The sequence below is a fragment of the Mytilus edulis genome, chromosome 4 (genome assembly GCF_963676685.1).
Source record: "Mytilus edulis chromosome 4, xbMytEdul2.2, whole genome shotgun sequence".
Taxonomy (NCBI): domain Eukaryota; kingdom Metazoa; phylum Mollusca; class Bivalvia; order Mytilida; family Mytilidae; genus Mytilus; species Mytilus edulis.
Genome location: NC_092347.1, coordinates 36543642 through 36571330, shown reverse-complemented (window position 1 = coordinate 36571330; position 27689 = coordinate 36543642). Strand labels below are relative to the sequence as shown.

General features: G+C 32.7%; 1 protein-coding gene across 1 annotated transcript; it reads right to left on the bottom strand.

Annotated features, from left to right (window-relative positions):
- Positions 1 to 23: 23 nt before the first annotated feature.
- On the bottom strand, positions 24 to 27689 carry LOC139519591 (follistatin-A-like). The gene is made up of 7 exons (XM_071311763.1): positions 27393 to 27689; positions 8287 to 8487; positions 7089 to 7307; positions 5934 to 6152; positions 4233 to 4460; positions 1591 to 1713; positions 24 to 1002 (listed from the first exon to the last, which is right to left on the bottom strand). Exons 1-7 carry the CDS (start codon positions 27466 to 27468, stop codon positions 914 to 916), a joined length of 1155 nt encoding a protein of 384 aa, XP_071167864.1. The 5' UTR covers positions 27469 to 27689; the 3' UTR covers positions 24 to 913.

The window sequence follows — 27689 nt, the reverse complement described above, 5'->3', positions numbered from 1 at the left end:
CAATTAAAGCAGAAAAGTCCATGTGGTATTTTAGTTCTTTAATTGAAAAGGAGACTTAATCTCAATGTAAATGGAATAAATAAGGAACATAAAGATACGTAACAACGATCACAGATTCTCAAACGAACGTACTGACATATGACAACAATCACAGTTTCTCATAGAACTTAGTGACACATAATTAAAATTGCAGTTTCTCAAACGAAAATGCTGACACATGAGAACAATCACAGTTTCTTTACAAACAACAAACACAGTGACACATAATAACGACCACAGTTACTCCATAGAACGTACTGTGACAAATCATATCAATGACAGTTACTTCGAAGAACGTAATGGTAAATGCTCATTTGGTTACTACAAAGAACGTAGTGGCACATCATAACTATCACAGTTATCCCAAAGATCGTAGTAACAAATGATCTTTCATTTACTCAATAGAACGTTGTAACAAATCATAACGATCACAATTACTTCGAAGAACGTAGTGGCACACGATCACAGTATATTATAAGAACGTCGTAACAAACGATCTTTCAGTTACCCCCAATGAACGTTGTAACAAATCATAACGATCACAGTTACTTCATAGAACGTAGTGAAAAATGACCGTTCAGTTACTTCAAAGAACAATGAATCATGACGATCACAGATACTCTATTTTCAAGCTCATTGTTTCAGGGTTCGGTCGCATTGTCTGGATCAACTGTGAGTCTGAACATGATGGTCATCGCATTCACAACCATGTTCCATAAAATATACAACACTTATGTCTTGACGGACACCAAACTGAAACTCGATTTTATAAATAGCCATTCATATTGAACATAGATATTATCACAGACTAGGATTCGCACCCGCATTCATTCATTTACGAAATATGCCATTGATTCTAATATAAAAGCATGTTTCATCCAAATTCTTTGTAGCTGTCAAGTTTATATTTCTCTGTTGTCACACTCATTTTAGGAAATATGGTATAACCTCCATAGATTTTTGCTGAAAACATAAACAGCACGTGTAAATATTTTTTGTTTCAATGAAAGTTTTATATGAAATAGTACGACAAAAATAAACAATATCAAAAAGGTAAAGAACAAAATATCAAAAAAAGAAATTCGGCTTCAGCATTACTGGATTTATAGTTTACCAACTTGTCACGGTGTTGATGCTAACATTGCAGAAGCTTACTATGTCGAAGGCCCTTAAAAACCTTCAATTTCTTTATCGATATATTGACGGATTTATCTGGTTTGTATTTGACAGTGTTTTAAGTCTAAAATATCGTAAGTTTACTGTAGCTGCATACATCAAATACAAAAGATGACTTCGAAAACACATTAAAATTTTCTAGAAGTATGTAGTCTACCACGAAGAATATCCAACTCTCGTGGTAGTGAACAGAACTCTCGTGGTAGTGAACAGAAAATGTTTTACTGTAAAAACTATACAAATAAACATAATCTAACGAATCTCTTAAGGAACAAACTTATTTTTCAGGCGCTTTTTGAGATTGAATACAGCAATTTGAAACAAATAGTGAAAATTAGTTAAAGGCATATCTGGCAAATAAATATTTTCACTCACATTTAAATTGTTTGAAGTGTGAACCTTTATTTCTGTGGTGACCTTTTCTTCTTCTTTGTTTTCGCCGTCGTCGTAAAATTCGTTTTAAATGTCGTTTACACCCTTTGCAGCCGTGCCGTTTTTCTGAAAGTAGAACTATTTGTTTAGTAAAGTTTTTGAAAGTTGACGACATTCATAAAAACGTTAATTTAGGTATGCGTATGTTAAAGAATATCTCATCAATTTGCCTTTTCACTGCAATTTCTAACATGGCGTAACATTGCTTTACTTTTAGAAACTGATCAGACCAGCTATTTCAATTTTCTTATAATTATTCCAATATTCAAACTTGCAACTGAAGATAAATAGGGTAGAAAACAGCGTTTCGCTAAACGTGCTAATACTTATGATAGAAAAGAGCCTTCCGCTTATGTTTGATCAAATGTTAAATGCAAAACATAACATAACAATAACAAGCTTGTTGATGAAGGAATAGAACTTTTAATATTTAACAAAAAAAATCGAAATAACTTTGAGAGTCAAGTTAGTAATATATCATAACGTTGCACCTGCAGAAATATATGGGAACAGAGATACATCCACGAAAGAATAAAAAAAATCCAAAACTAGATTACAACTAATGATGATTAAGTTGAAAGAAAAAAAATCGATATCGGATTCCATGTTTATATAATTCGGTAAAGGGTCAAAATCCGTTAAACAACGTTAACTGTTTTGTATATATTTATAAGTACGTCTGAGTCAGTGACAACTCTACAACAGATTTATCCATCGGATCACCAGCAATGATGGTGATACATGGCTGTGCACATTATGTATATACAACTCGTCTAAACATCAACCCAACAATGTTAGATCTGTAAATTTGCTTTCGCAAATTTTTTGTTCTACCCTCGCCGGGATTCGAACCCATGCTACTGAGATATCGTGACACCAAATCGCCTGCACTGTAGCCGTCGTTATATTTTGTGAAGCCCAGGTGGTCGTGTGGTCTAGCGGGACGGCTATAGTGCAGGCGATTTGGTGTAACGATATCTCAGTAGCATGGGTTCGAATCCCGGCGAGGGAAGAACAAACAATTTGCGAAAGCAAATTTACAGATCTAACATTGTTGGGTTGATGTTTAGACGAGTTGTATATACATAATGTACACAGCCATGTATCACCATCATTGCTGGTGATCCGATGGATAAATCTGTTGTAGAGTTGTCACTGACTCAGACGTACTTATAGATATAATTATTTTCTGGTCTTGCATTAATTTGTAGGATCCTTTACTATAGATAATTGAGCTGATCTGTAACAATAACATCTCCATGCCTTATATATCATGTACTGTAGTACGACGCTAGATTAAAACTGACGAGGAAAGGTAACACACGACCACCGAAAGCTTTATATTTGTGAAGCCCAGGTGGTCGTGTGGTCTAGCGGGACGGCTACAGTGCAGGCGACTTGGTGTCACGATATCTCAGGTAGCATGGGTTCGAATCCCGGCGAGGGAAGAACAAAAAGATCTAGCATTGTTGGGTTAGTGTTTAGACGAGTTGTCTATGAAGATTACATAATTTTGAATTGATTTATTGTTTATATTGATACAATTGTTTGTGGTAATGAACTCTAATTTTGTTTTGTTTTATTTATGATAGTTGATTAATAAGATAATTACATAACATGTAAAAATATTTCAAAGGTTATTTGTTTTTGGTAAAATCACGTGGGTGAACTTGACTTCCTAGACAGGAACAACGTTAGTACTCTTAAAAGGGTGTGCTTTCTCTCAATACTTGGTATTCATCAATACTAGAAATAATTGTTTCTAAAGGATATCTAAATATATATACATATATACAAGTAAGTATATATATATATATATCCAGGTCGTGATGGGTGGTATGTATACTTATATATGCTTGGCATTAATTTATTTAAAATCCACTTATATCAACGTGAACTCTTGTCTTAAGTGTTAGAAAATAAACATTAAATGTTTTTGATTCTGTATTATTACACACTTGACTTAATAATCATGTTTCTCTGTGCTTAATGTGTATGATATTCTTAATGCTTGCAGTTATGGTGTATTTATTCTTCAGATAATTTTTCTTATGCGTTCTAACTTTACTTTTTCTCCTCTGTTCTGTATATCATCAAAGTTATTATTTGTTACCCTTAACTTGCGTTTCGTTTGAGACTCCTCAAATGCACTCGAACGAAAAAAAGTTTCCAAAACACTAAATCTGAATTATTTGCTCTTATTATAATTTATTTCCAGTCTGTTTGTATTACTCATAATTATATTGATGCAACCGTGGTTGTCAAAAACGGTAACCGTTGTATTTTTTTTCTAAATCTTAAAATGAGATTATTGGGCTATATGACAGTTTTTGTTAGAGGAATCATTGAATTTCAAATAAAGAATGTTACTTTCAAATTGGCTAGGGTTCGATCAAACTAATGTACTGATTTTGTATCCCATATAGCTGGAATAGGACAGCTCTAAATAAAAAAACATGAGACACTGTATTATTTTTTGTGAAACTCATGCAAACGAAGCGCCCGTCTGTCGTATCAAATTATACGCCTGACTGGCCTGGTACATTTACTCATACAAACCCATTGTAAAAACAAGTTAGACTTACTATGACAACGACCACTGTATTTTGTTTGTATAAGTACTCTCATTTCACAAGACTTTCTCCTCATGGTACAGTAATTTTTATATGATATTCCGTCCGTACCACATACGGGCACTACAGATAATGGTGAACACTGAGGTCTACAGTTTGTACATATAGGTTGTTTGGTTACTGGATTAACCAGACACTCCATGAAATATGGACATCTTATAGAAGGACATGTTGCATTTGCTGAAAAAGAACAACATTTGTACTGTCATGAAATAAAAGATCTTCATAAAAGAAGTTTCATATGGAAAACAATGTTATGTAAATTTATTTAACTGGAACAAATATTTAATTTAGTGTATTCGTTTCTACGGGAAGAAAGTGAATAGAATATTTGTTAAAACTTTTGGGCAAGAACAGATATTCGATAGCGTTGTTTATGACACAGTTTGCAGGGGAACCTCTGAATAGTTTGATTTTTCATTTTTACAACATATATTAGGCCAATGAATGATGTTCTCGTCTGAAAGTCGTATGATGACTGATGGTTGATAATAGAATACTAGTACTCGTATCTATTCGTCATTAGGTCTCTGTTGTTGAATAATATTTTATTGGCCATCATACCACATCTTTTTATGTTTGTATTAAAGCATTGTATCAACACAGACGCACGCAGACCCCATATATTAAATAGTCCACGCTGAATGCTAGCAACAAATAAAGCACTGCTCACAATTAAAATACACCAGGGAAGAGTTGAGAATATTGTTACAGAATGAAATACTGGGGAATCATTATTACTATCTAATGTTTATGGAAATGATGTCCTCTTGCAATACCTCGTCTGACTGTTAAGCGATCAATCAAGCACGACACATACTTGTTATAATTATTACACTCATTTCGTACAATATTCTGGTATCCAAAGTTCCAAGACAGCGAGGGAATTATGTCGCTATAGTGAGTTGAGACACAGACACATCGTATCAGTCAATCAATGGTTGAAGATGTACAGTTGAGACACAGACACATCGTATCGGTCAACCAGTGCTTGAAGATGCGCATAAAACTTATTGAGTGCCGATTTTAGTCGTTCTTCTTAACTCTGTAAGACTTTTCGAATATAACGAGCACAGACATGTTAATTAAGTCCGTATAGTGTGAACATACAGGAGAGTTTACGTATCAACTGAGACGTGTATACACCATATGGTGGAAAAGTATGCATTTTATTCTTAGAAATGCGAAATTACAATTGGAAAGTTGAAATGATCACGATTGTCCTATTTTTTAGTTTAAAAGTCGTTCATCTGTGTCTGTCGTATTCTTTAGAACAATTTGTTTAGGATACATAGAAGAGAGACGAAAGATACCAAAGGGACATTCATACTCATAAGTCGCTTCATACATAAACTGACAACCACATGACAAAAAAAGAAGCAACCCAAAAACCCTAAATGTTTGCCAAACACAACGTAGATAACTAAAGAATTAGCAACGCGAACCGTAAAATAACGCAGGTGATCTCATGTGCGCCGGAATGATAAGCAGATCCTGCTTATATTGTGCATGCATTCACTGAAATTAGTAACGGAACCACTCTTCACGCTATGCAAAAGTCAAAGAGATGTGATACGACCAGACACGGGACTAATCCGATTATGTCCGAGCGTTAGTAGCGGACTTCTAGACCGAACAACATATAACTATTACCTTTACATGAACCTGGATATGCTATTTGTATTGGATTTCCAGTTCTACAGAACTCTGCCCGTAGATGACAGGCACTATCATATGTCTGTTTGTTATTACCACATACGGGTTCTTTGCGTGCTAATGAGCAGTCAGTGCTGCAAATAATACAATGAGGCAGACCGTTCTGATCTTCAACACAAAAACGTCCTGCCGGACATTTGACGAATTTACACGAATCTACAATGAATAAAGATTTGAGGTATAAATTTTGCCGAATACCTGCCCTTTTCAAAGAGTTAATAACGTTCATTGAATTTCTGTTTAAGTTATCTTGTTTCACAAATACGTAAAAGGATATATAATTTGGAAAGAAATAATAGTTATCCGCTGAAGAAAAGAGCCATTACAAGCATTAGAATTGAAAACAAGAGGATATGGAATATTTACTGTATTTAAATGACTGTTTATATATTCAAATTTACATTTACATTGTGTACTTGTTCTGTATTTGTACTTGCTATAAACTAACTGTTTGTCGAAGTTTATATGCGTGCGTCTGTGTTGATACATGCTTCGTTTGCATGACTTTTTGGAATTTTGGATCCTCATTGCTCTTCAATTTTGTACTTGTTTGACATTTTAACTATTTCGATATGAGCGTCACTGATGAGTCTTATGCAGACGAAACGCGCGTCTGGCGTACTAAATTATAATCCTGGTACATGTATCTTTGATAACTATTATATATGACAATACACATTTGGTTTGATTTGAGTAAGATATTAAGATGTGCGGATTTTGCTATTTGCAGTCTGTGATTTTATCTTCTTGTTTTTTTCTTTTTAGTATTTTAAAATCCTTTCGTTAGGTATGTGTAATTTAGCCCATTGGTGTCAAGTTTTTGAGTGTCTTTTGTTTGCTATATCGTCAATGAATACTTCATATCTCATTTAATCCGAATAACGCGAGCGGGAGAGTCGATCAGGGTTAACATTTGTTTTAATCATAATTAAGACAAATGTTGATATAACGGATTGGGTCATCTAATGTGTTTCAAATCTAACCGGAATCTACAAAATGCACTAAATAGGATTTACACACGAGGTATCCCAACTAGTTTTTAGCAGCAATATACAAATCCAACATGTCTGCTTTAAAGTGACCTTGACCTACCTTTGCACTTTCCATAATAATCAACTTTTATATCTGTATTATATCGACAGTTGTGTCTTAAAAGGTGACAGCGACTTTTGTATTTTGTCATATCAGTCCCACATACGGGTCCTTTACTTCTTTCAATACTACTGCATTTTGGTTTGCATACGCATTTTGGAATTCCTTTCTTCATCCGACACTTCTTCTCTTTTGGACATATGACGTCTTTACAGCTGTCTAGGAAAATACATATCTGTCAAAGTATCTTTAAATAACATATTATATACAAATAATCAGTTGTCAGTGCGTCCCCGTTTTCAGAGGTGTTTGGTTCATTAACATTCATCCCTGCATGTAATGTTTATATTCACCATTTGTTTTGGTTGGTTTGTATTATTGAATCATGTCTGAACAAATAAATCAACTTTAATATGAAGCGATTCAAAAGAATATTAATATATCTACAAAACAACGAAGACCAACTTCAAGGTAGATTCAAAAACAATTTTATGGTCTGGGACCAAATATCCGAGTTGAGGTATGTATTTCCATCAATTGTTGTAGCGTATTTATATATCATGCCCAGTCAAACCTACGCGCCCTCGGCATTCGTCTTTCTGTAAGACTGTAGAATACCAGACGACTATATTTCTATATATACCCTTTGACCCTGGTTTCCTAAAAGTTCAAAAGATATAACTAAGAAAAAGTGATCATATGATACTGATTATAGAATTTTTTTTTTAGCAGATTCAAAACATGGTCGAGTGTAGTTAATGCATCTTCAATGCAGATGACCAAAGCAAGAAAACAAATTTTAATTACAATATTTATGTTCTTTTTATACATGGGAGGAGATGTTACAGTGTCTGAGATACACGTGTCTTCCAGATAAGATATTATAACTGCAGAAATAAAAACGTCTATTAGCTAAACTAATATTTTCGAGGGTTTTAAACATATTTGCGAAGTATGCACCCTCTCCTTTTGTTATAGTGTAATTTTTGTACATTTATTTTGTTATGGTGCAATGCATGTCCCCTTTTGTTGTTAACCAAGTGATTTGTTTAAAACTTTTGGCAATTTCTCATTTCTTCACTATATAAAAATAAGAAGCTGTGGTATAACTGTCAATGAGACAACTCTCCACCGACACCAGATAAAAGCACTCATTTAACACTACTAGTATACTATTTAGACGAAAGGGAATACTCACTATGACATTTCCTACATACTGGTGCCCCTTTTGTTGATAGATACTCCCAGAAAAAAATAAGACCTGAGGAGGGAGCAGATTGTGGTGACCACCCAACACTAGGTTCGGTTTGAAAAGAACAGCACTGTTCCTTTGTAACGTTGATCATTAACATCTTTCTACAATTACCCGTTTTAGATATTGACTGCCAACATATTCCTCCTGAAAAAGAAAAGCAATAGTTTTTTTCTTAGAAAACATCAAACTGCAATTAATCATTCTTTATTATTATCTTCCATTAAGATGAATAAACACATATATTATCCGAAAATTTCGTGTTTTTATAACGAAATTTGCCACTTTACAAAACTTTTTAAATGAACACTTTGCAAACATCTTCCGTTCCCACTTGCATTTTTCATTTTCTAGGGAACTAAAAAAATCTAAATCTTTTTTGTGTAGACAGTGAGTGACACATTACGAAAGTAGTTCCTATGACTGCAGTCGAATTGAGTATCTATTTATCGCCCTTAGTTGGAAATAAGTTCACTCCCAGGAAATAGTATTTAACACACGTGTTTGCTCTGGAACATGTTCGATTATGGTACCATTTTATTCTAGAACTAGAACTATAAGTCTGCAGTAAGTACAAATGTACCTAAGCATGTCTGTGGAAATATTTTGTCGGTGAATGTTATGAACAATTATTGATTTCGAAACCCTTAATCTATATAAGTCTTTTAATTTAAACAATAATGCTTCTGCTTCTGCTTTCATTGAAATTTTATTCGCTTATGAAAACGTTCCTTTTGGTAACCAGTTAGAAATATAAAATATATGACAAAGAGCCAACGGAACGGAAAATCTCAAGTAAAATATTTTTTTTTTACATTTAGCATGATGAATGTAATTAAAATTGTGTATAAATTGCAAGAGATTCTACGGAAGCCGGTTAGTGTCAGGGTAGAGTTTTATTTTTAAGTCGTTATAACGACTTAGCTAACTTGTTTAAACGACTAAGCTAAGTTGTTATAACGACTTAGCATATTTATCTTGTTATAACAACTTAGCTAACTCGTTAAAACAACTTAGCTAACTTGTTATAACGAGTTAGATTAGCTAAGTCGTTATAACAAGTTAGCTAAGTCGTTTAAACAAGTTAGCTAAGTTGTTTAAACGAGTGAACTAAGTTGTTTTAACAAGTTAGCTAAGTGGTTTTAACAAGTTAGCTAAGTCGTTTGAACACCTTAGCTAAGTTGTTTAAACGAGATAGCTAAGTTGTTTAAACGACTTAGCTAAGTCGTTATAACGAGTTAGCTAAGTTGTTATAACGAGTTAAATTAGCTAAGTCGTTATAACAAGTTAGCTTAGTTATTTAAACGAGTTAGCTAAGTTGTTTTAACAAGTTAGCTAAGTCGTTTTAACAAGTAAGCTAAGTCGTTAAAACAAGTTAGCTAAGTTGTTATAACAAGATAAATATGCTAAGTCGTTAAACGGCTTAAATATAAAACTCAACCCTGACACTAACCGGCTTCCGTAAGATTCGGTCAAGGAAAGTTCGCTTTATGTATCGTTGAAAAAGTTATGACAAAAAATCTTATATTTTTATTAAATTTTTCATAAAAAAAAATTGAAATAAAAGGGGAGAGTATTCATATTTACTTCAACAGTAAGTCTTGTACTCTCGCCCAATCTAGGACTGACGCATAATCAAGCACTAGGCAACTTAAAAAGCGTGTAAAATGTTTTAAACGAAAAGGGAATGAAAATTAAAGAAATTGTTGGAAATGTTGAAAACTTTGAAACAAACGGAAACTAATGACAGCTATCACGTAAGAATATACTGACCCCTTAATTTGTTACCTTTTATTTCAAATTTTATGATCGGTTTTGAATTATGAAGTCGTTATTTTAAAATATCGGTGGCAAAAGCTTCCGGATATATAGGATCAAAAGAGGCTCACTATTCTAAAACATGATAGAAATCGTAAAACACGTAAATTATTGCATCACTGCAGTTTTAGGTCAAAAAAGTTTCATCATTTGGCAATTCCCAAATCATTTTATTTAAAAATTCTTGTTTTTAAAACATTGTAAAGAACTCTTTTCAGGTCCGATTTTGAAGAAATTTTGAAAGTCAATCTCATTACTTTCTATAGTTTTATATGGTTTCATGATATGTCATGGCAGATAAAACAAGTGAAACTGCGAGCTACTGCTCACTGATGATACCCCCGCCGCAAATGGATAATATTAATAGTATAAAAATATGCAAGTGTTCGGTAAACAGGAAGTTGTCGAGTGATGAATCTGAAAACGCATCACACGGTATAACTGACTTATAAAAATCCTGAAACCAAATTTCAGAAATCCTTGTATTGAAGTTCCTGAGAAAAATGTGACGAAAATTTTTAACTTGGTTATCATGTGTAAAATCATACAAGTGTTCGGTAAACAGGAAGTAGTCGAGTGATGAATCTGAAAACGCATCACACGGTATAGCTGACTTATATAAATCCTGAAACCAAATTTCAGAAATCCTTGTATTGTAGTTCCTGAGAAAAATGTGACGAAAATTTTCAACTTGGCTATCATGTGTAAAATCATACAAGTGTTCGGTAAACAGGAAGTTGTCGATTGATGAATCTGAAAACGCATCACACGGTATAGCTGACTTATATAAATCCTGAAACCAAATTTCAGAAATCCTTGTATTGTAGTTCCTGAGAAAAATGTGACGAAAATTTTCAACTTGGCTATCATGTGTAAAATCAGACAAGTGTTCGGTAAACAGGAGGTTGTCAAGTGATGAATCTGAAAACGCTGACATATATAAATGTTGATACCAAATTACAGAAAGGGTGGATGTGTAGTTCCTGAGAAAAATGTGACGAAAGTTTCATGGGACGGACTGACTGACGGACGGACGGACGGACTGACAGACAGAGGTAAAACAGTATACCCCCCCTTTTTTAAAGCGGGGGTATAATTAATTATTATTTATATATCAAATTTTGCAATTAGAGGTACAATTTTCTCAAAATATATAAATATAGTCTTAGAATATTAATGTTGTTTTAATTTAAATAGTGTATGTTTGTAAATAGTATCATGTTTGTCTTAGTAACAATTCAATATTTGAATTTTACACCAATAAAATGATTTGATTTGATTATATATGTCATTTTTTTTATTTGTTTTTAGGACAAAAAAATTATATTTGTCTGTTTTACGTTACAAGAATCCAACATGAAAGTGTTTAAAAGTTTTGTTTATATACACTCTGGTATAATGTACTTGGTCTATGGTGCCTATCCATGCTATCAATATTTAGGTTCTGTCTCTAGTCGTCCATATAAAAATAATTGATTGCCAATGACACAACTATTCACTAGAGTTATACTGAAGTTAAGGCAAGCAACTACCTACAACCTTCAACAATGAGAAAAACCCATAGCGTAAAGTCGGCTATGAAATGCCCCGAAATAAAAAAAAAAAGGTAAAAATTCATTAAAGAAAACAAAAGGCCTAACAAAATATTTTACGAAACAAAAGTATGTATAAACCTACTTCTGTATTTTGGTTTATTTGTCCCAAGTCCTTTTTATTCGTCATCAAAGTCCAAAGGAATGATTCACGTTTCGATCAGGTAAAATATGTTTGATATCTTTGCTTATAGAAAAGATAAGCATCCATATCTTTTTTAAGAATCTACTCATTTAATTAAATTTCGAAACACATGTGACGTAAATTAATAAGAATAAACAAAAATTAGTAAATCTTGCACGATTCAACGCTATCTTTTAGATTATTTTATTTTGTCCGGAAATCTTTGAATGCACTAGCTTAAAAGTATAACATAAATCTTGCACGATTCAACGCTATCTTTTAGATTATTTTATTTTGTCCGGAAATCTTTGAATGCACTAGCTTAAAAGTATAACATCTTTTCGATCTATTTAAGCTTTAATCTGGAAATTATTTTGATATTAAAAACTCATCTGCTGCTTGCGGATAACCGCGATTACACATAAAAACGAAGATTACTAATTAAGGAAGGTCTGGATGGGGGTCTTTTCATTTCCGTATATCAGTCTTTTTTTTAAGTCATGTTTCCCTTTTCTCTATATTTTATGCCTCTCTCCTCTATTCTGTATATTTAAGCCGTCCGTTATTCTCTATTCTTGATTTTTTTTGCCTATTTTGTCTTTCGTTGCCACATTATACTCTATTTCCGTAAACCACCATCCAGACCCTCGCTAAGTCTAAATAGCCCGTACTATTGTCTCACTTAATCATAAATTATATCCCCCACACCCAATAAGATCAATGATAAAAACGGATAAAGAGATGTATACTATGATAAGTCTTTTATTAATCGTTATTAATAACTTGGTCTCATAGACAATATCTAAACAACACTCAAATAACCTGCCGTATATCATCATGTATAAAAATGCACTTTCTGTAGATATGATGTCATAAGATAATATTTCTCAAAATGATAAAACATACAATGATATATAAATATAATCTTCAAATTTTTGTTTAGATAGATTAGAATAGAACAAACAAAATGAATAATTGATTTATTTATAATACTTAAATTTTTATTTTATTTTTCGTAGGAGGAGATATCTCCTCATTGACGTAATTATTAATGCGTAATATTTTTTTCTCCAAAAACCTTTGCCATTTTCATATATAATTAAACATTGAATTGGTTTGACTTTAAGTTCTAAATTGGATATTAAGATATTATTGTGTAAAATAAGAACGGTTCTTATCAGGGATCATATAAAGGCATTATCTGCATTACATGCAAAAAAAATGACTTCGTTCACGCTACCATCGGTGACCCCTTATTGTCAGTTTGACATCGCCAGACTTACTAAATACAATCTGTATTCATATCTGACGGTAATCATAAAATGATTAATAGCTGCACATTTTAATGCATTTGTTCGGTGCATCGACCTCTTGTCTAGAATATCTCGGGTGAGACAGTGAATACCCGTATTAATTTAAACACACGACTTCAAGTAGGTTAGGTGTGGGCCTGATACTAACTTACTGTAATTTTTTTTTACATGCCACAGATACTGGCACAGCCGGTGTTATTTTAACACTTTAATCACCTTGCATCATACCCTTTTATGATAAATACCGGAAATTTGAACAACAATTTTGTTGAATTTCATAACTTTGAGATGAGTAGATTTTGTGGTTGCTTCTAAAATTTTACAAAAATAAACAAAATCGTGTTTAACAAAGACATTTAAAAACGGAAATTACGACATTTCATTTTTTCATGAGTAATACAATTGTTATGGGGTATCCCTGATGTCCCTTTCCCTTATGTTGTCCACATAAAGAAGCACACAGTTGAATATTCTTTTAACCCTCTTGCTGCTGGAGGGACACATATGTCCATGCTTAAATTTATGCAAGCTTCTCATCAATGCTCTATCTCTTTCAATTAAAAGACCGAGGATTAAAAGTGTTATGTTTTTCTCCAATGGGTCCTAATGTAATGCCTATTTCACACGAACATTTAATTCGAATAGTGAATTGGAATGGAATGCGAATCGGAATTCGCTTATCGCGTTCACACACTCTTCTTTTTTTATTCGAATTGATTCGAATTTATTAATTCGAACTATCCAATTCGCATTAGAAATACGCTTTTGTTTTAAATCTGAATTAAAAGTTAACGTAGTTTGGACAGCAAAGCGAATTCGACGCACATTACAATTCGAGTTAGAATTGACGTTGGGACGTAAAACGTTTCGAATGCGAATTAAACTAATTCGAATTAGTTAATGCGAATCGAATTCGAATTACGTGTCAAATCAGCATAACGGTCATAAAGTCGTGACGTCATATATCGTATGACGTCGTTGTTTGGCATGTTACGTCACAGACGTCGAGCTGTCGTATTTTCCGGCATATGAAATGCAACCTTGAAAAACGGTCGGCAGCAAGAGCGTTGGTTTAACCCTCTTGCTGCCGACCGTTTTAAAAGGTTGCATTGCATATGCCGGAAAATAAACCCTCTTGCTGCCGACCGTTTTTCAAGGTTGCATTTCATATGCCGGAAAATATGACAGCTCGGCGCCTGTGACGTATCATGCCAAAAAACTACGTCATTCGAAATATGACGTCACGACATAATGACCGTTCCATTTGAGACCCGTTGGAGAAAGTTGAACAGTGGTCGTTACAGACAAACGTTCACGTAAATTGTCCCCGTCAATGGATGAATTTAATGTGTCAATCAATGGCCACAGCCACACTGTTTTGAATTTCATTCTACTTGATCTTGATTTGTTTTTCTGAAAACATATCCCTTTGCTGCATTACATAGAAAGAGTGATAAAGTGAATTGTGTAAATAGAAACACTTTCTCAAGATTAAGTAATCAATGAAAATTCATCATTCACTCAAATTCAAAACAAATTTCTCAAAATTATCTATATCTTCTAGTTTTTGCAGTTTCACCAGACAAATTAATATTTTCACACTAAATGATGACTGCATGATTCTTTAAAATATGTATACAAGATAAAGGAATTAATAAAAATAATCGGTAATTAAAAAGTAAATCCATTCATTATCCACTTAAATTAAAAACAAATTTCTCTTATTTATCTTTGTCGTAATGTTTTGCTGTTTCATCCAGCAAGCTAGTTAATTGTTTCAAACCTACCAATTATATACCCGTCTTTTGGGTGCACAAGAATGTCAGACGTCGGGAAAACTGGAGAGTAGAGAACACTTGAAAAGTAACTACTCTTCAGATGACGAAAAAAAAGAATCGCAATAGTTTATTTTACTTCGGTAACCATAAAAACCAATACAATTTTTTAAATCTAATTATATGAATTTTTAAGCGTTGATTTATATCGATCAATTTTTGACAGTATTTTTCCGTGAAATTCTCTCGTCTATTTTGTACACATTTGTACATAAACGGAGTATTGGTGTGACTCACTGTGTTCTTGTGGCATAAACAACTATTGATGCAAATCGAAAATTTGATTGAAACAAGGATTTGTATAGTAAATTATTATACAAATCCTTGAGTGGGGCCAGTAAATACACGAAAAGCAACTTATTAAAATTCGACGCAAATCTCATATATAACCTGCTTATCTTCTTTCGTTTTTAAATGTAGAGGAAAATGATATTAAACATATAATATAAAATCTCCGTTTTATACATGTCCTTAATTCATTTCATTATTTCTGTTATATACAAAAACCTTCTATTGTGAGCTTGTACGTGCGGAATACATGGTAGACGTTTTTAAAAAGAGTCCCATCTTGAAGGTTGAATAGTTTTTCCAACTTTTTTATTCTTCTTCAGACAGTCGATTCTAATGCGTATGAGCTCAAGAAAACCAAACGGTGGATGACCCCGTCCGTCTGTTTCCCCTTTGAACTACATCAGTGATTATTTAATTAGAAATTGTCTTATTTATGTCAAATATGGTATTTATAAATTGATTAATTTTCATTTTTTGCTAACGAACAAATTTTGGAGCTGACATTTCCTATATATTGAAAAAGCCAAGATAAATTATGACTATAAATATATATCACAAAAATCTCGAGCGTGTACAATGTTTACGGGAAGTGTGTAACGTAAATTGTCAGGTCAATCAAGCATTACTGCTAATGTCCTTTTAAAAAGACTGACAATAGTTTTTTTGTTTTGACATATTTTTCTTTTTTTTTTTAATTCTTCTCATTTTAAATTAGCTGTAAAATACTTTATACTAGTAAGATATCGAAACCTAATGTAATAAAACCATTGAATTGTCGTTTTGTTACATACTACCTTTTTGAAATTGGTAATATTTGGAAAATGAGATTTTGTCCTGCTTCAGCATTCATATTCTCTATAGGGACACATTCCATAAATTTTGTCGAATTATTTTGATTATTCAAAACATCATGAAAAAAGGGTGCATCTTTTTCATTTCAATGTAAATATGTCGAAAAAAAATCAATTATTATCTTGAAGATTGATAAATATCCAGTTACAAATATTACATTCAGATTCAGTTAAGAATTGAATTAAAACTACTCAAGATTGGGGAAAAGAGAATAATAACTTTGTCTGTCCAAGACATGGTGTATTTTTCAAATTTAAGATTTAAATACATCATCAAGGAATTGAATGCCTTTTTTCATTAATTTATAAGAAACGAAAGCAAGTGACCATCACATTTTGCATGAAGTGTTTTTTGCTTAAATGCAATTGTCACCTGCCTGATTTCATTTCGTATAAATTTTCAAAAAGCACAACATTCAATTATAATATTTACAAACTTTCGAAATAACAAACATTTAAATATGCTATTCATATTTTCAATCTGCAAGTAAACCTTCAAACACGAAGTTGGACAGAAATTGTATAGCGGGATGAAGTATACCGTTCGACGTGAAATCGATTAATTAATATGTCTAGAAGATGAAATTGACATACGAAAATGTCGATTTCAAAGTAGATAGCTCGTTAAAAATTTCAACGATTATCGTAAATGCATGTAGATCTATATGATATATCATCGGATACTAATTTGTTATCAATTATCGATATGTCAAGATATATTCTAAACTACATATGCAGTTTAAAAAAAACATATACGTTTGCATGATGTTCACGTAAGTGGGGATGAACGAGGAAGACGATCGTGCGCGAAGCTAATAATTCTGTAATCATATGGCATGGGCCTCTTTCATACGACATGGGTTGTTTTTATACGAAATCATAGCATATGAGGGAATACAAATATTCGACTTTCAGACATGAAAAGATCAGTATTTGCATGAATTGCACACCTTGACAGTAAAAATTAAAGAATTGACAGACAAACAATAAGAATGTTCAATAACTATAAATGTGATGGCAAACTCTTTTGCCAGTACTGGAAATTACCTTGGCACACAGAATACCCCGCTGTTTTTTTAGTGTAATGTTTTTTGTTTAATGAAAAGGACATCCCATGCATGTAAATGATTTCAGTTACTGTAGCTTGTCAAGATTGATTTTCAAATAAATATTAAACAAAACATATTTTTTTGTGAACCTGTAAAAATCAGTGAAATAATTTATTTATCATTGTGCAATTTAGTTCACGTAAAATAAAACGACTCCTTTCGGAAAAAGTAATGAGGTTGAACGAAAGAAATGCGTAAACGAATGTTGTAACTGTTACAGACAAATTGAACGTCTAATGAATTTTTTTTAAATGTATTAAGATCAATAGCTTCTCATAAACAATGATTTAGTCAGACAATAATTACATAGTTAAACAAATGACATCTGTTTTCTTCATGTGAGGTTTATTTGCCACCTTACCGTGAAAACAAGATATGTATAAAAAAGGAAATATGTTAATCGTACAACAAATGCATACTCTAGCTGTTTCATATTTAATGTATTGTCTTTTTTTACACATACATGTACATGTATAAGCAAATCTGTACAAGTATGTAGAATTTTATATATTTCAGTTTTTATAACATCACATTTTAGCAATACAATTTTTTGTTCAATAAGATAAAATATAACCATATACAAATGACATTATTTCCTACATACAGCGCTTTTTTTGTTTTTTATTTTCACATATTCTCTTTGACAGTAAAGCAGCTTAAGACCACAAAATGCAGATGGCAATCGAAATTTATTTCACGATAATCGTTATAACAAATCAAAAGAAAAAAAACCTAATAAAAACTTGCTTTTAACAGAGAAATGCTCTATTTTAATTTTTTCTAATATTCAAACAGCGCATATTTGTCAATAAAACCAACTTATGAAAATTCTATCTCTCAAATTAAATTCATAAACACAGGAATGGAATCCTTTCAGTATGTCTGTATTGCAAGTCGACAGTCAAACTTCAGTATCTGTCTTTCAGAGATACGAAAATCGTTCAATAGAACGCGCAATTGTTAACATACACAAAATGTAATTTAAATCGAACTTCCAGATTATTTTTTTATCACAAAAAAGAACCCCAAAAACAGAAAATAAAACAGATATTAAAAATCTGACTCTTCAGTTCAAAACAACTTTGATACTTATACTTCTATGTGTTATGTTTGTAAAATGCATTACTTTTCCTGATGTTGTCAATAAGTTCTGTTTTTATGAATCAGCACTCTTTCTTGAGTGCATGCTTATTATTTGTTTACCACTGTGTTGATCGATGTTTTTTCATGGTAATCTAATAGAGCTCAAGGATATTACTATATACTTAATAAACATGTCTACGATGGTCTGAACATTTTCGACTTTTATGTTTGTCGTACATGTACCATACGTCCACATTATGTTGAAAGCGATTCTCTGATTCAGAAGAAAAGGTGTTATAAATTAAGTTCATTTTTGGCTTTCTTGAATTTTATTATATTTGACATAAATCTTATTTGCCTCAGATTGGCAAGCCTTTCTAAGACTTTTACATAATTTAAATTTTAGTAGAAGTATGGTATGATGTTCTGAATTCCTAAGATTTTGGTCTTTCAATTTTCTTATCATCCTGAACAAGCATGGAATATTTTCTACTGTACGTTCAACAATCAACAATCAACCCATTTTCTTTTCTTTATATCGAACCATGGAAGTATTATAACTAAGGCTGATAATAAAAGAATTTTCAGAAACATATGTCGTGCGGATAAAATTGTTAGCTATTTTCTGTAGCTTTTATTTTTATTTGCATTGCACTAGATAAAACGCATTTACCAAATAGATACTTAAGCTCCTTTGGACATGATAAAGATCTTCAACGTTAAATCAAAACGTTTTCAATTGTCGGTCCCAGACTTTTGATAGTTATTGTCATAAAAGGCGTCTTTAAATGCCATTACTCTGTTAGGAAATCGCAACTGATAAACTCATTCTCTTGTCTGAGCATAAAACGGTTATCGATATTGAAGTTGTTAACTTTTTTTCTGAATGACGGGAAAAACAATTACGCAAAGTAGACAAACTATTTTAACAAACAATTGCCTTTGAACGCTTAACCCGTCCTTCATCCTAGACGCCAAGGCCAGGTTACCACGTGACTTAGGGTGCACTTGCATGCTGGGATCGATGGACATCAATAAACACTTAAATCTACTTGAGACAGAAACTTTTGAAAAACAATTACAATTCTTCTATTGTAATTAAATAACAGTTGAATAAACAGACGTCTGCTTAGAAAATAAGATCGAAAGTGTGTCTTTGAATAGCAATTTATTTATCTGTGAATGCATGAATCCGTCTCGAGAAGTAATTGGTCTGCAAAACAAATTTCCAACATCAGCACTTTAAGCATGCATTTAATGGGTTTTTATGGAATTAATGACGTTAAGCTACAGACAATGTACACTCACAGGTCTGAAGAAAGTTTCAAAAGACGGTTATCCATTCAATAAAGCTAGAAATATATTATTTAAGCTTAATTCTGTAGTAAACAGCTTATTGCTGTTGGTATAATAGGTCGAGCTAATGACATTAAAGTTGTTGACTTTTGGTGCATTTTTGCTGAAATTGAATTTGTGTTATTCATAGTCTACAGTACGTGACGCTCACCGCATTCAGAATAAATAAAATACGTGATAGACTACAAACTAATATTTGAAAGACAAAAATTCATTGAGATGCCCATGCAAGTCACTAAAAATTAGCTTGCAATAAAAACATTTTAAAACATTTTTGAAACGAATTTCGCCTTATTTCTTTCTTAGAACGTTTCGATCAATTCCCTTAAATTGGTCATAATATCTCGTTTGGTGTTTAACAGCAAAATTGGAATATAAATCTACTGTGCAAAATAAATGGTATTTTTTACTCAAGGTTACAAAATAAAAATGGTTGTATAAAACAATTTTTGGTTGGAAACTTATCTCGATACCTTAATTGTTGTTGTTCATGAGTCTGATCCCTTTATATAAGAGAAAAGTCTAGTAACATATTCGTCATTTCAAAAAGTCGCTAACTAAAAGTTTTTTTCAATATTTCGTGCACTGTAAATTTAAATACCATTTTGGCTTTATTAACCCAAATTGACTAACATAACCCATTTGGATAATTGGTTCCAACCTGTTTAGAGCAGTTTTGTCAACCAGAAATGTGAATTATTGTCTTGCATGCGTGAAGTGACATATACCATTGATTGTGTCTTTGACATTGTTGTGACTATTCTTATATTGTATGTTTAATCTAGTATAAGGGACGACATCAAAAGATCGATGTAGGATAAAAAACTTAAATCAAATAGTTTGGGGGTGGGGGGTTAAAATTCTGCAAGTTTTGTATATCTAAAATCGATTTTTACATATATCCCTAATGGTAAATCCATTTTCCCCAAATTAAGTTAAGAGGGGGTTTGGAGGGGGGGGGGGGGGGGGTCAGTGAAAAAACTATGTGAATTAAGTTTTTTTTATCCTACATTGAACTTTTGATGTCGTCCCTAAAGTACTATAAAATATAGTAGTTGATATTTATATTTAAATAACATGGGAAATGAAAGGGAAAAAAACACAGAATATAGAACTGTTTAACATTTTTTCACCGATGCATAAATAACAGAAGTTCATGTTTTAAACAACCAATTATTTTAAAGACTTCTGTACACCATTGCAAACGCTTAAAGAACCCCAAGGGTGAATGGGAAATAGAAATATGGTTACTAGTACTCTTGGTCTTCTTCCAACCGGTAGTAAAACACTTGTCAACTGTGTGGCTTCCGGAATGTGTTGGCTGCGCGGGATGTACAAGTACGCGGACACGTACGTTCAGAATGGAGACGGTAAATCTGCATGATTCCCTAAGTAAAGAAAGTGCCACGCTATATGCACGCTAAGAATCATTGCAACAACTCTTTGAGAGGTCTGTGGGTGGCCTGTTGCAAATTTAAATTACCATCCTACCCAATGTACTATCGTTTCCAAGTGGCAGTCAAAATTTCAGAACTTTCATCCCAGATGACTTCTTTTTTTTTCTTAATTTTTTTCGGTCCTAAGTATACAAGAAGTATTTGCCACTGTACTTCAAGCAACTAACAATCAATCTGTATAAAATGCATATCTACAGAGGGAATTATTGACTTCTTTGTTGGGTCTCTCAATATTTATTCAACAGCCTGTTAGACGCGTAAAGTAGGCACAATGTAGGTAGACAAATATCAAAGAGAGGCGCACGCTAAACGGGATTACAACATAACATACATTACATTTATGTTTTGGCTTAGAGTCATACAGATTCGCCCACAAACAATACAAATGTTAATTGCACTTTGACATTAACATTCAAAAGCTCTTTGGCGTGCGCTGCAATCAATAAAGGGTGGAAGAAAACATGGGATACATGTAATAACTATACTTGGCAGGTTTCACAACTCTCAAGGTCACGTATTTCTAAGTGAAGTTAATATACTAACAAATGGGAAAGCACAGTTTGAAAGTACACAGAACATAATACTGCGGATATGAATTCTAATTTTAAAACGGTGAAATGAAAGAAAAACAAAAGAATTCGGATTTATATAATCCATGATAAATGGAGGTCCCCACAAAGACTGCTTCTAAACCACACGATCTGTCAAAAAGGAATACTATAAACTAAACACTATAAACAAAAATTAAACTCGTAATTCTGATCGTCGCATATTCTAAAATGACCACCAAAACAAATGAATGACTTCCACGGTTGCCACATGTGGAGAAGAACCTGCTTACCCTTCCGGAGAACCCGAGATCACTTCCAGCTTTTGGTAGGGTTCGTGTTTTTTTAGTCTTTAGTGTTGTATGTTGTAATATGAATTCTTTAACAGTTATGTGCCTGCTGGTATTTTTCTTTTTAGCCATGACCTTCTCAGTTTATGTTAGACTTATGATTATGAATATCGCTTTAATATCCTTCGCCTCTCCTCCGGTCACTGCATCAATTCAATAAAATTAATTAGATATACTTGTATACTAGAGTAGGTTTAAAGATGAACAAAGAGAGGTGTGAGACAAATTTAAATGAGAAAGCTGCCATCGACATAAAAATTCATGAAATATAAAAATTTACTGTTACTCATTTCTTTGTGTAAAAATTGTAAAGTGGATTCGAATCTCATCATTTCACCTCCCCACAGCGGCCCTCTTTCTTGGAACATATACATAAATGCACTTGTACACAGCCGCTCACTAGGGAGGCTTTAAAGCAGATGCCTCGTACAAGAAAAGCTCGAATGTATGTCGTAAAGTTAAACCCTTGCAAATATTATAGTGCTCTTTTCATTCGCTAGCTCTTGGAGAATAACACTGATGATAGACTTTTAGTTCATGTTGGAATCGACAGCTTAGTTTGAAATTATTTAGAAACTAAGGTTCTAAACTCCCTTAAGCAATGCTGACTCTTTATGTGGTCCGTAGGTGGCCTGTTGCAACGCAAACTTTCTGTCATATCCAATATACTCCCTTTTTGAAGTGACAATACAAATAACTAACTATTTTTTTCGAATCAGCCCACATTGTTTCACTTTACGATTAGATTTTATAGTTTTTTTTTCTCATACAAAACATGACTATGAATGAAATACTAGTCACTGGACGTTCAGCAAATAAAATAAAAATAAAAATTTTGCAAATTTTTGCCAAGTTATGCCTCAATCGCACGCACCCTGTCCTCAGCCATTTTGACATCACCATAGATTTTTCATTTGTCACGAAACGTCTGCAACCGTATGTGTTACAAATCAATAAAGGAAAAGCAGTGATTTATATTTAGCAGTTTAACGTTACAAAATCCTTCCTTTAATAATTTACTGCATTGTAAGAACAAACGGACTCAAATGGTGATTCGCAAAGAAACATTGATTGATTGTGAATGCTTCACGCCACTTTTAACATTCTTGGCTTTTTTGTTGAAGATGGAAGCCGTTTAGCAAAGTTAACAACAAATGTAAAGGGATAGGAACTGCTAAAGGGGATGTAACGGAATACCTAAATTTATAATACCACAGGAAAAGGAGGACATATTGGGTATATAGGAACAGTTATCTAGACTTGCATTAAGCCACATTCGAAACTTTCAAAGAGTTGTTGCAAGGGGTCTTAAGGTGCCGAAAGTGTGACAATCTTTTTAAATATATAAGTCCCGCAAAAACAAACGGATGCACCACTTTGGCAAGGGTTTTACTACCGGTCGAAAGAAGACCTAAAAGGACCATACATTTATCCCCATATCACCGTTGTGAATATACCTGTATATATATCGTTATACGTATTGTATTAAGCAATCCGCAACTATTCAATCATTAATACAAAACTACCAATGCCAATCTCGTTGACTCAAAATCTCTATAAAATATTTAGTTTTAATGATTGTACATGGTATTAAATAAATTTGATCGACCAAATCCATGTAAATAACGTCTGTAAATCCTTATTTCAACGATTAAAAGATAGATTGAAATCAAATAATTCGTAAAGCATTTTATATTAAAATGTGCAAGATCAGTATTGAAGTACACGCTCTTGTCTGTTTATGCAAATAATACTGAGACCTCCTTGCAATAAATAACGCAAAAAAATAAAGATTATCTTAAAAATAAAATGTTTGACTCATTTTTAAAAACCATTTAGTAAGACTCATTTTATAGACAATGCCATATTAACCGTGGTTCTTTCCCCAAATTATATTATACGAAAGAGTTAGAAAAACTGTATTATAATCATGACAACAGTAAAAATGCTTCCAGTATCGATACTATGTTAGATTACTAGTGTATAACATTAACTTTTTTATTGATAAAAACACATAATTACAACTGATTGACAAATTCTCAATTATTTCCTCCTAAGCTAGTGTTTTGTGGTGTTTTGTAACCTGTCATATTTTTATTTCGTACTTCCTAGATATCAACATAATACAAGGAATAATACGTTTACTAATGACATCATTGTCTCAGGTTTTTTTTTTCGACTACAGTGGATTCGTTTAAAACCAAGTTCGGTTCAAATTGATAAATCGGTCATAATAATTGCATGCTTGCAACCGTTTGTTCACAAGAACAAACTTCGATCTTGCGATTGATTGTGAAACGATTTACACTGTGACGAGATTCTGTACTACCATATCTTTGTCAAGGGTAAACCAGAATTGTTTAAAGGCCGCTGGAATTTGATGTGACTGTCGTACAAGTGAGAGGTTTAGCGCTATAAAACCAGGTTCATTCTACCATTTTCTACATAAGAAAATGCCTGTACCAAGTCAGGAATATGACAGTTGTTATTCATTCGTTTGATGTGTTTGAGTTTTTGATTTTGCCATTTGATAAGAGACTTTCCGTTTTGAATTTTCCTCGGAGTTCAGTATTTTTATAGTTTTACTTTTTTGGAGATAAATTGAGATTTTAGGTACTGTTTGAAAACTTCCAAGATACATCTGAATACTGAACTTATAAATGATCGCATTCATAAGTTTTACATGGAGGGGTGTTCGGATGTTCCCGAATTTGCTTAAAACTTATGCAAGCTTTTAATAACCCAGAATTTTCGGAAAAAAAGCGAGAACTGACCGAATTAGTATAATTATATTATTTTGTTTGTTAAGATTCCATTATTTAAGCTAACACACCTCGGGATAAACATGATTATATGAATGTAAGCGTTTCACTTTTATTGCTAGAATATGCATTACCATGACTCCATATACGCGATTTCTTTTTAGATTTCAATTAAAATTCTAGCAATTAAGGTGCGTTTGATAAGAACTCACAAGTAGTGTATTTAAATTAAAATGTCTTGGATCTTTCAAAACTAACCATTCATCTCTACTTCCGCAATGAAAAACAAACCATGTTTACTTTCTTCACAAAACAAGGTACGACATGAAAACAAATGCACAAAAGTAACGAATATCGACTCCAGATGATTATGTTGAGTGCCAGGAATTATCATACTCGTAGAAGACCTTTAAGCACTACAGCTAAAACATTATCTTGGTTATTTCGTCATTGTAAAGGTGTACGGACAGTGTTTGTTTTTACAACCAAGCAATCATGGTTTTAAAGAGTTTCCCGTGCATATACAGAACGAATTTTAATGATTTTTTTCTAGAACATAAGGTTTTTACTGATTTTTATCCTAGATAAAAAAAGTTATTGTTCGAATTTTCTCCATTAAAGTAGTAGCAGTCTGTCTCAAGTGCTGACTTATTTTCGGGTTAGACTAAAATCAAGACTATTTTGTTTTACATGAAACCATGCATGAAATCTATACATGTCTAATGAGAGCAGTGACTTTATTTATAGGTTGAGGAAGTGCTTTTTATTAAAGGGGGTTTTGATGTGTGGTTGAATCAGTCTGATATATAATACAAATTTATATCAAATCTGCACTCAGTCAGTCAATTAATTGTTTGATAAATAGTAGCGAATATCACATGACCTTCAATAATTAGTAGCGAATATCACATAACCTTCAATAATTAGTAGCGAATATCACATAACCTTCAATAATTAGTACAGTATAAAACCAAATGAATGACTGATGTTTGCCTAATGTCCATCTGTCATTATATAATATTCAAGACAGACAAAAAAAAATGCCAATACAACTATCAGGGAGACTATTTAACTAGGTCGTCTGTGAAGAACGGCGCGAAATTTGGACTGCCAAAGCAAATGATGGGGCTTTGCTCATTGTTGAAGGTCGAACGGCGACCTTTAGTTTTTAATTTCTATGTTATGTAGTCTCTTGTGGAGAGTTTTTTCATTGGCAAACATACCACATCTTTTTTCCTATGTATGTTACATGGAGACAGTAATTCTCCCCACTAATAAGTTATACCTAGTATGGACCTTTTTAAGCAACTTGAATTCTTAGTTCATGCACAGGGAATGTAGAGCACCAACGTGTGGCTGCGGGAAAAAAAGTCCGATAGCGAATGGACTTTCGTTCGAAACATAAATGCTCTCCACCTTGTTATTTAAAGTAAATACAGATCGTATTTTACAACGTAAAATAAAACTACACTGCGAAATATCAACTTCTTTAAACGTTGGAAGAGCTTAACTAAAAGGGGACATACAGTATACCCTTTTATAGCTGACTATGCGGTATGGGTTTTATTCATTTTTGAGGGTCGTACGATGACCTATTGTGGTTAATTTTTGTTATTTTGGTCTCTTATGGAGAGTGGTCTCATTGGCAATCATACCACATCTTCTTGTAAATCAAGAACAAGGAATCAGACATGAGGGGGATATACTCCTTAATTTGAAATGATCTCAAAATAGCAAGCAAGTTTCAATCTAGCAATATATGTATTTGCATGTTCATGTAAATGCGGCTGCCGGTTTGTTCTTTCCTGTTCCAAGTATATAAGTGTGTTAAAATTCTTTTACATATCGAATACAAAATCAAACAAACAAAAAATTAACGGAATAAACGTTATCTCAGGGTGTCGTTTGGTTCTAGAGGGTCAGTCGTATTTCCTGATTCACTTGAAAATTAACACGAAACTTCCTTACCATAGACCGTCTTAAATACATATATCCTAAACGACTTTCAGAAATCTGAACCCGTCAACTATAGTTTACATAGTCATTCTTACCCTAGCCTGGTACAGGTAAACTGGGACATTATTGTTATGTCAGAAATTGTTGTGGACTATTCCTTACATTATAGATTCAAATATTGAATTATTAATTGATTTTTCTGCATATATAAACATTAAAGTAAAGTTTTGATTAATGATACATGTGATTAGTACTAAATTTGAGAAATAGTTTTACGATATGGTCTGGTTGTCCCTGTTCAAATCAAAATACAATCAAACAGGATTTCCCTCTTACTACTGAAATACGCTACTGTTTAACTACCTATATTCGCAATAAATATATGTTAAAATTCCAAATATGTAGCTTTCGTTTTTTAGTAAAGTAAATCTTTTCTAGTATAAATCAATCTGAAATATTTTTTTTTTAATTTAAAAAAAGTAGTATTTGAGTTCTTAATTTCCTTAAGACGATTTTTAAAATTGCCTTTTACGTATTAATATCAGAGTAGTTTCAATCAGATTTTGATATTCGAAAGTCAATATTTATATATATTTATATGTCTTACCTTCAACAATGGGCTGAAGAATAAATATCCATATCCAAATGAAATCCGATATTTTTTCTCTCATTTCTTCATTCATTCATATTAAAAGTTTACTCAATTTTTCACACGTAAGAAAAACCATATTGCAACTAAATACAAGTTACAAGATATTTATGTTATTTGTTAAATCACATGACGGGGCGGGGTGAAGGGGTGGGGCATCGCACCTGTACTCAAGGAAGTGTTACATCTATGATCAACATTTGCATAAGTAACTCTGTGAACCGTTGTATCGATTGCGCCATTAATTAGTCAACT

Excerpts from the sequence above, each read along its gene's own strand:
- LOC139519591 (XM_071311763.1), bottom strand. The coding sequence starts at position 27,468 with ATGAATGAAGAAATGAGAGAAAAAATATCGGATTTCATTTGGATATGG. Across the intron at positions 8,488-27,392 it reads TCTTCAGCCCATTGTTGAAG|GAGGAATATGTTGGCAGTCA; the intron begins GTAAGACATATA and ends TTTCTTTTTCAG. Across the intron at positions 7,308-8,286 it reads AGTATGTAGGAAATGTCATA|ACAGCTGTAAAGACGTCATA; the intron begins GTGAGTATTCCC and ends GTATTTTCCTAG.